Source organism: Leptonychotes weddellii, unplaced genomic scaffold, assembly GCF_054177405.1.
Source record: "Leptonychotes weddellii isolate Sample4059 unplaced genomic scaffold, ASM5417740v2 HiC_scaffold_1658, whole genome shotgun sequence".
In the NCBI taxonomy this organism is placed as follows: Eukaryota; Metazoa; Chordata; class Mammalia; order Carnivora; family Phocidae; genus Leptonychotes; species Leptonychotes weddellii.
The window spans coordinates 3,809-14,107 of record NW_027748623.1 but is presented as its reverse complement, the minus strand read 5'-3'; the positions used below and the strand labels follow the sequence as shown (position 1 = coordinate 14,107).

At 40.7% G+C, this 10,299-nt stretch overlaps 1 protein-coding gene across 1 annotated transcript; it reads left to right on the top strand.

Moving 5' to 3' along the window:
- The first annotated feature begins 5,445 nt into the window (after positions 1-5,445).
- On the top strand, positions 5,446-5,968 carry LOC102735630 (cytochrome b-c1 complex subunit 6, mitochondrial). Its single transcript, XM_006729409.2, has one exon. It carries the CDS (start codon positions 5,517-5,519, stop codon positions 5,790-5,792), a length of 276 nt encoding a protein of 91 aa, XP_006729472.1. The 5' UTR covers positions 5,446-5,516; the 3' UTR covers positions 5,793-5,968.
- The last annotated feature ends 4,331 nt before the right edge of the window (positions 5,969-10,299 follow it).

The window sequence follows — 10,299 nt, the reverse complement described above, 5'->3', positions numbered from 1 at the left end:
TTTTTTTTTTAAATCTGCACCCACTGGCATTTTCTGAGTTGCTGTTTTCTTCAGTATTGAGCCTGAAATATATGAGGCAGAAAGAAAACCCAAGGAACTCACCATCATGTCATTCCTCAGGTCCTAAGGTCCCTAGGCGATCTGCCTCTTCTCTCTACAGAGTCTTCTTATATTTGTTTTATACATAATATCCAGGGTTTTAGTTATACCTAGTGGGAGGAACAGGGGACAGTATGTCTATTCCATCTTCCTGGAGGCAGAATAGGTGTAGTAATATCAGGTACTCCCAGTTCTTAACTCAAAAACAAATTTCCAAGACCATGTTTTCATCATGCAGAGTCCATGCTAGTGAGCCATCTGTCACTGATGAAGAAAGCCTTCTATTTCTACACAGGGACACACAGAAATAACATTAATAAAGAAAAAAAATACCAAACTAAAATTAAAAATCTATAATGCAAAATAGGTATTAATCATATATTACAAGTTCCAATATAATTATTGTGGATAATATTTCATATATTAAGCTGGTGTTCTTTTCATTTATAGTAATTCCTTTTTGTCCCATGACCTTCCCCCAACTCAAACTGAAGATTAAGGCATCTACTACTTCCAAAGAGAAGAGATGTGTAGAAAAGCAGATCAATTTTTTTTCAGTTGTAATAGCCTGATCTTTTGAGGATATGGCAAACAAGGATGCATTACCAAATGGAATGGAGAAAATGCATGATTATATAAAATCCAGTTTTTCCTACCTAGAGGAGAAACAGACTCCCTTAGCTGTGGAAGATAGGGAGTCATAAGATGGAGAAATAAGAGAGTTACTTGTTAATAAATATCTCTGAGAAGGGCATCCAAATATTGTATGTGTATCTGAAGGTCACAAATAAGAATAGCCTGGAGAGGCCTTGGGACAGGACAGAGCAGAGATAAGGATAATGTAGTGTCTGATGAATGAAGACCCAATTTATATTCAATACATTGGGAACAGAGGACAATCACCTGAGGGCAGATGGCTTGTCCCCACCCCCATCTTACCCAGTAGGAAGTCTTAGCACTCCTGGGACTGACTTTCAATCCTTAAGGTATACAGGCAGTAGGGGAAGCAAGGGCCTGAATTGACTGAAGAAACCTTGATTTGACCTTAGTAAACTTCTATAAAATGAGGGCTTAACATAGAACTTAAGTTCAGCTAAAAAAAAAAAAAAAAAAGACAGGGCTTACATACCTGTGTTAAGAGCCTAAGATTCATGCCCACTACAGAATAATGAAATAATAAAGAAATGTTGGCAGATTATCAGAAATATTCAAGCAAGAGAGTTTGGTTTTCTAGTAGAGTTGGTAGATGAAGTACATTTTAATAAATAAATTAATGAAAATTTTGTTTAGTATATTCACAAATGTTTCAATTGTTAATGAAGCTCTATCCCAGTGTAATAATAATTAACTACAAAATGCCATAAAGACTAAGAGGTAGTTCTGACATCATGACAAGTCAGGTTTTAGAAATCTCCATCCTTTGAAAAAGAACCCCAAAGAAAAATGAAAATTAAGAGTTTTGTAGGAAGAGTCAAACACTATGTTTAGAAAAAAAGCAGTAATAACTGTCAAGGGCCCAACACATGATTCGCTTTATGCTTAAAGGCATTGATTAAATTTAATTAGGTAGTAGTTGAACCACTGCAGATAAAGAGGTTACAGGAATTTTACATTTCTCTGTGAAATGCTACAGACCAAAAAAAAGGAACTACAGACATACCTTGTTTTATTGCACTTCACAGACATTGCATTTTTTACAAATTGAAGATTCGTGGCAACCCTGCACTGAGCAGATCTATTGGCACTATTTTTCTAACAGCATTTGCTCACTTCGTGTCTCTGTGTCCTAGCGACCAATGTTGTGTGTCCTGACTGCTCCACTGATGAGTGGTTCCCCTGTCTCTCCCCCTCTCCTTAAGCCTCCCTATTCCCTGAGATACAACAATATTGAAATTAGGACAATTAATAACCCTATAATGATCTCTTAAGTGTTCAAGTGAAAGGAAATGTTGCATGTCTCTCATGTTACATCAAAGCTAGAAATGATTATGCTTAGTGAGGAAGGCATGTCGAAAGCCAAGATAAGCTAAATCTAAGACTCCTGTGTCAAACTGGTAGCCAAGTTGTGAATACAAAGGAAAAGTTCTTGAAGGAAATTAAAAGTGCTACTGCAGTGAACACACAAGTGATAAGAAAGTAAGCCTTGTTGCCAGTATGGAGAAAGTTTTTAATGGTCTAGATGGAAGCTACAACATTCCCTCAAACCAAAGCCTAATCAAGAGCAAGGTTCTAACTCTCTTCAATTCTATGAAGGGTGAGAGAGGTGTGTATGCTGCAGAAGGTAAGTGTGAAGCTAGCAGAGGTCGGTTCATGAGGTTTAAGGAGAGAGGCCATCTCCATAACATAAAAGTGCAAGGTGAAGCAGCAAGTGCTGATGTGGAAGTTGCAGCAAGTTATCTAGAAGATCTGCCTAAGTTCATCAGTGAAGGTGGCTACCCTAAACAACAAATTTTCTTTCTTTCTTTTTTATTTTTTTAAGATTTTATTTATTTATTTGGCAGAAAGAGAAAAAGCACACAAACAGGGGGAGAGGCAGAGGGAGAGGGAGAAGTAGGCTCCCCACTGAGCAGGGAGCCTGATATGGGGCTTGATCCCAGGACCCCGAGATCATGACCTGAGCCAAAGACAGACGCTTAACTGACTGAGCCACCCAGGTGCCCCAACAGATTTTCAACACAGATGAAACAGCCTTATATTGGGAGAAGATACCTTTTAGGACTTTCACAGCTGGAGAGGAGAAATCAATGCCTGGTCTCAAAGCTTCAAAGGACAGGCTGACCCTTGTGTTAGGGGCCAATGCACCTGGTGACTTTAAGCTGAAGCCAATGCTCATTCCAAAAATCCTAGGGCCATTAAGAATTATGCTAAATACTCTGCCTGAGTTCTAAAAATGGTATAACAAACCCTGACGGACAGCACATCTGTCTATAACATAGCTTACTGAATATTTTAAGCCACTGTTGAGACCTACTGCTCAAGAAAACACATTCCTTTCAAAATATGACTGCTCATGGGGCTCCCAGCTAGGTCAGTCGGTTGAGCAACGAACTCTTGATTTGGGCTCAGGTCATGATCAGCGTCATGAGATCTGGCCCAAGTCAGGCTCTGTGCTCAGCAAGGGTCTGCCTGAGATTCTCTCTCTCCCTCTACTCGACCCCATGCTCTCTCTTGTCTCTAAAATAAATAAATAAATCTTTTAAAAAAATATGACCACTCATTGACAATGCACCTGGTCACCCAAGAGCTCTGATGGAGATGGACAATGAGATGAACTGTTTTCATGACTGCTAACAGATTCATTCTGCAGCCCATGGATCAAAAAATATTTTTCACTTTCAAGTCTTATTACTAAAGAAATAAATTTTATAAGGCTGTGGCTACCATAGATAGTGATTTCTCTGATGGATCTGGGTAATGTAAATTGAAAATCTTCTGGAAAGGTTGGCCACTCTAGATGCCATTGAGAACACTGTGATTCACGGGAAAGGTCAAAATATCACCATTCATAGGAGTTTGGAAGAAGCTGATTCCAGCCCTCATGGAAGACTATGAGGGGTTCAAGACTTCAGTGGAGGAAGTAACTGCAGATGTGATAGAAATAGCAAAAGAACTAGAAGGATGTGGAGTCTGAAGATGGGACTGAATTGCTGCAACCTCATGATCAAACTTAAATGTATGTGGAGTTGCTTCTTATGGATGCGCAAAGAAAGTGTGGCTTCTTGACATGGAATCTACTCCTAGTGGAGATGCTGTGAAGATTGTTGAAAGGACAACAAAGGATTTAGAATATTCCATAAACTTAGTTGATAAAGCAGCAGCAGGGTTTGTGAGGACTGACTCTAATTTTGAAAGAAGTTCTACTGTGGGTAAAATGCTCTCAAAGAACACTGCATGCCACAGAGAAATGGTTCATGAAAGGAAGAGTCCATTGATGAAGCAAACCTCATTTTTGTCTTGTTTTAAGAAATTGCCCCAGCCACCCCAACCTTCAGCAACCACCACCCGACCAGTCAGTAGCCACCAACATCCAGGCAGGACCCTCCACCAGCAAAAAGATTACAAAATAATCACTGAAAGCTCAGATGATTGTTAGCATTTTTTAGCAATAAGTATTTTTTTAATTGAGGTACGCACATTGTTTTGTATACTGGGAAGCCAAAAAATTCATTTAACTTGCTTTATTGACATACTCACTTTGTTGCAGCAGTCTAGAACCAAACCTGCAGGATCTCTGAGGTGTACCTGTATATACACCTTTATATGTGAAATGCCACATTACAATCATGCACTAGCTTGCTTTCCCCTTCTTTTTCCAGCCAGCATTTCCTCATGAATGGGTTCTCATGAATAATGCCCAGGAATCTGCTTTTTCACAAGTTCCTAGGGGATTCTGATGATTCAAAAGATAGAAGACAAGAGAGTGCTCTAAACAGACCCTAAATCAGGCTCAATTAAACTAGATCAAGAGCCACAGTCCCTGCTGTTTCTGGGAATGCTTCCTTCCCTTCTTCCCCTCAAACTCACCCTATCCTAATAGCTTCTCTTTCCTCACAAGTCTCTGGGGCCAAAGCAAACTTCTCAATCTGTAACATTCCAGCCAATGTTGACTTCACCTTCCCTGAAAACTACCGTTCCTCTGGAACTTCTGGGTAAAGAAGGTGGAGTAATATATTCTATTCCACTGCCCTTTCTCAAATGTTCCTGAAAACAACAAAAATGAAAAAATGATGGGAAAAAAAAACCAATGTTGTCAGTGAAGCAGAGAAACAAACACAGACCGAGGCTACAAGTACATTGCCCCAAATCTGTGGAGTTTGGATGGAGATGTGGGAGGAATGGATCTTCTGCACAGTACATATTCTCCTAAAGGAATTGCCAGCATTCTGAAGGGCCTATCCAAGGATCTCTAGGTCAGAGCAAGTCCTGGGGGTAGACATGGCGCACAGAAGTGAGGTATACAGTCTATTCAGATATAATATGTGTTTCTTTCTTGAGAACGAATTCAAACACAACTGGTAATTAGGGAGGTGATACAATGTAATGCAGAAATTGTATGGGTTCTCTATGACTTTTCCCGGTTGTTTTGAAGCTACCAGGAGCAGGATTTCTCACAATTAAAGAGAAAGCCTTAACAGCATATAAAATGCTAAACAGTATATAAAATCCTAAAATTTTATATAAAATATAAAAGGGGGGGCCCAAATCCTTTACAAGTTTAGTGACTGGTATAGGGACTTCAAAAACCTCTACATTTTCTACTCCATTAAGTTTTTAAGGGAATTGAGAGTGCAGATGTCAAAACTGCAAAAGCATTTACCCTGTGTTAAAAAAAAAAAAAAAGCCTTCTTGATCCTGAAGTGGAATAGGTGCCGCTGTTGCTGTTGGTGTTGGTGTTGAATTCAGAACTGTAGCGGCACATGGGGCTGGAGGACGAGCGAAAGATGCTGACCGGGTCCGGAGATCCCAAGGAGGAGGAAGAGGAGGAGGAGGAATTAGTGGATCCCCTAACAACAGTGAGAGAGCAATGCGAACAGCTGGAGAAATGTGTAAAGGCTCGGGAGCGGCTAGAGCTCTGTGACCAGCGTGTATCCTCCAGGTCACAGACAGAGGAGGATTGCACCGAGGAGCTCTTTGACTTCCTGCATGCAAAGGACCACTGCGTGGCCCACAAACTCTTTAACAGCTTGAAATAAATGTGCATACTTCACCCCCGCCTTCATCACCCGGGCATCAGGATATTTCATGGTTTCAACCATGCCATTTGTTTCTTATCTGTGTAACTGTACGTTCATGTGAACCTCATGGATCTTGGCTTAGGCAAGTAACTTCTATGTAATTAGCAGTGATTCCTCTTAATAAAGTCCAGTGATCTGCAGAAAAAAAAAAAAAAAAATCAGGGGCACCTGGGTGGCTAGGTCGGTTAAGTGTCTGCCTTCGGCTGAGGTCATGATCCCAGGGTCCTGGGATGGAGTCCTTATTGGGCTCCTTGCTCACTGGGGAGCCTGCTTCTCTCTCTACCTGCCACTCCCCCTGCTTGTGCTCTCTTTCTCTCACACAAATAAATAAATAAATCTCAAAAAAAAAAAAAAAAGAAACATTCCAAGAACAAAAAGGAGCTAAAACACAAAAAAATTTAAAAGGCAACCAGCCTAGGAGCTACAACTTCTAAAACAAAAAAATAAACAGAAATTATAGAGAGGACAGAGAAAATGGAAAGAAGGGAATCAACAAAAATAATTCAAGGTAATTTTTCAGGATGAAAAGATACAAGTCCAAATTGGAAGGGTCACAACACAATTTTAAAAATACCCTACATTAAAAAAATAAATGATATCAAGGCATATTCTTGTGAAATTTCAGAACTGTGGGAACAAAGAGAAGATTCTGCATGCTTCAGAGGGGGAAAAACAGGTCACATTAAAAAAAAAAACAAACAGGTCGGGCGCCTGGGTGGCTCAGTTGGTTAAGCGACTGCCTTCGGCTCAGGTCATGATCCTGGAGTCCCGGGATCGAGTCCCGCATCGGGCTCCCTGCTTGGCAGGGAGTATGCTTCTCCCTCTGACCCTCCTCCCTCTCATGCTCTCTGTCTCTCATTCTCTCTCTCTCTCAAATAAATAAATAAAATCTTTAAAAAAAAAAAAAAACAGGTATCAGGACGCAAGGGTGGCTCAGTCTGTTAAGCATCTGACTCTTGATTTCAGCTCAGGTCATGATCTCAGGGTTTTGGGATCTGCGGCAGGGCTCTGCACTCAGCTCTTTCTCTCTCAAATAAATAAATAAATAAATAAATAAAATCTTAAAAAAATAATAATAATAATTGTTTGGGCACCTGGGTGGCTCAGTTAAGTGTCTGCCTTTGGCTCAGGTCATGATCCCAGAGTCCTAGGATCGAGTCCCACATTGGGCTTCCTGCTCAGCGGGGAGTCTGCTTCTCTGCCCCTCCCCTGGCTCATGCCCTCTGTCTCTCAAATAAATAAAATCTTTAAAAAAAAAAAAAACAACAGGTATCAGACTACTTTAGACTTCTCAACAGCAAGACTAGAAGCAAGAAGACTGAAGAATAAGAAGCAATGGAGCAATGTCTTCAGCATTCCTCTAAATTCAGCCAAATAATCAAGTATGAAAAAAGAATGAAGGCATTTTTAGATACTCCAGGACTCCAAAAATTTATATCTCATGCACTCTTTTGGAAGAAACTACTGCATGTTGAGCTTCACCAAAGCAAGAGAGTAAACCAAGAAAAAGGAAGATGTGGAATAGAAAAAAGAGGACAGAATTGAAGGTAATCTCAAGGTAGACTGATGAAGGAAGATCCTGGGTTAATAAATGTGGACCAGGTTTTGAAGATAGCAGTCTGGATTGAAGCAGTGTCACCAAAAGAAGCCAAGTTGAGAGCTGTCATCCCACAAATACCAGCTGCCTTGTATTACCTTTTTGATCCATGATAGAATACCTAGTGAGCCTGGCTCATATTATTATCTATACTCAGCCTATCTTGACTGTATGCTAATTAACTGAGTTCCTTCTTTCCTTTCCATGCCCTACAACCTGGATCAACTGAGGATATATGCAGAGTATATACTTCTATTCAATGCATCTCAGTCTTTAGCATGTACCGAATCACTGATGGAACACAGATTGTGGGGCTCCACCCCCAGAGATGTCTATTCCATAGGTCTGCACTGGGATCTAGGAATTTCTTTCTTTTTTTTTTTTTAAAGATTTTTATTTATTTATTTGACAGAGAGAGAGACAGTGAGAGAGGGAACACAAGCAGGGAAGTGTGAGAGGGAGAAGCAGGCTTCCCGCTGAGCAGGGAGCCCGATGCAGGGCTCGATCCCAGGACCCTGGGATCATGACCTGAGCCAAAGGCAGATCGGCAGACACCTAACGACTGAGCCACCCTGGCGCCCCGGACCTAGGAAATTCTAACAAGTTCTCAGACGATACTGATGCCGCTGGCCAAGGAACCATACTTTGATAACCACTGCTTTTTATCTACCCTTGAGTGCTGGGGTTGATCATAGTGAACTGGGAAGCAACAAACACAAGAATCCCACTCTCTCTACCCATTTTTCCTCTGGAAACCCCTGGCCCACACTCCTGGCCAGCAAGATGTTTTGACTTTCCAGGACTCCTTCGAGCCTTTGCCCAAAGACTTCTCCAGAAGGGTCTCTCGTAAACCACATCCAGGAAACTCTGTTCAGCTTATTTTCTCCCAGGAGATTTTTTCTAACAATAGCAATAGAGCTCTTTCCCTATTCAGCTAGGTTTGTACTGACTAATCGTGTTTTTATGTATGCTTAGGCATACATACATACATAGGTGATTTTAAAAATTGTTTTCAAGTGAGGAAATAATGAACACAAAAGTCAGCAAACGGTTACTGCCAGGGGAAGAACGGTGTGATCAGGGCAGGGCACACAGAAGATTTCTAAGACACTGAAATCTTCTATTTATATGTGAATGTTCCTTTTATTATTAGCCTTTAGAGACTAATAATCATATATCTATCTTATTTATTCTTCTATATGAATTATACAGTCCATAATTTTTAAAAAAGAAGAAATAACACCTTCCTATTGAACAGTCTCTCAATAAAAAGGTTGGGGGGAGAGAAGATAACTGAGGGAAAATGTTCCTCTAAGATGAAGACAGTAACCAATTTGACGAGAGGATGTTTGAGACAATAAACCCAAGTTGGGGTACAGACTACCACAGTTCACTACTCTACCCACTCTCTTCATCTGGTGGCCAACCCATTCAAAGATGCGTAATAATCAGATATCAATCAACATAGAACTATATACATTAAAAACTGCAAAAACATCAATATAGGAAAAAGAAATGTAAGCAAAGAATTGATGAAGAGCACATGTCACAAAGGGAACTACCCAAAGACTGCTATTACTCGATTGACTAAGTAGAATTGCTGACTGACGCTGACAGAACTTCTTGAAAATCATTGACCAAGAGTCCAGGAATAGGGGCAGGGACCTATTTAACTTCCCCAAGCAAAGAGTGGAACAAAAATTCACCAGTGTCTTTAAAGGAAGGAGGAAAAAGAAAGTAGCTCAAAGCTGAAATACCCTGTGGTAGGTACCCTGGGGGAGCTGCCTGCCTCGCTTCTCCAGGGGCTGCCAGGGTGGTATGGGTTGAGTGCTCAGCTGCACTGTCTGGACTCAAAGATGCCGCCCCTGGCCATAGTTGACTGGTCCAAGGATAAACTCAAACAATGGCTCAAGCCAGGTCTATGCAATTCTCCAGAAATGAACTGAGACTGTGGTTTGCTGAAGCAGAGCACGTTGATAGCAAAGTTCCACCGACTCCTGCTACTGAACCCTCAGTCCCTGTTCTCCCCAAGGTTTGCCTGGTCAGTGACTTCTTAGATGAGTGAGAGAATTCTGTTTCTATCCAATGCATTTCTTTTTTGCTTAAGCTAGCCAGAGTCTATTTTCTGTTTCTTATGACCCAAATAATCTTAATTCATGCAGCCTTGTAACTATTTTCAGGAGAAGCCTCCCAGACCTTGACTTCCGAATACTCGTGTTAATTTATTTAAAAAAAAATATTGTAAGCCAAACACTTGAGATTCCTGGAAACTGTATGACACATACTTTTCTCTTTGTAATGAACTCATTTTCCCCTAAAGAGAAAGCAAGTCAGCCTGCACAGCCGGCCTCCTGGGTAATGTGATAACTCAGCTTGGACAACCTCACTAGAGTCTGACCACCTGAATCACTCAGAGGCACACTGGAAATGGCAGCAAACAAGTATCATTATTTATACCATGAAAATATTCCCTGAAACTCGGTAAACCACTCAATCCCACTTGCTTGTTTTTATCAATTTTATCTTCACTATTAATATTTTCTTTTTATTATAGGAGTGGAATGGATTAAGTAAGATACAGTTGTGTTCACAATCAGGTGGTTGAATAATCTGTTTTCAGATGTTATAGTCTATTGATATATCCACGTAACTCACAAATGAACCTTGTCTAAATAAGAAGCAGCAAATTCAATAGTTGATAGAGCAGTCCTTCGTAATTCAGCATTTGAGCAGTTTGGATGTCTTAACCTAAGAATCACTCTCTCCAAACCCTGAACAGTCCCCAGTCTACACTGACCAGGGATTCAGGGATTAGTGTACATTAAACCCCACCCCATCACCCATCACCCCTGCAACACACACACACAC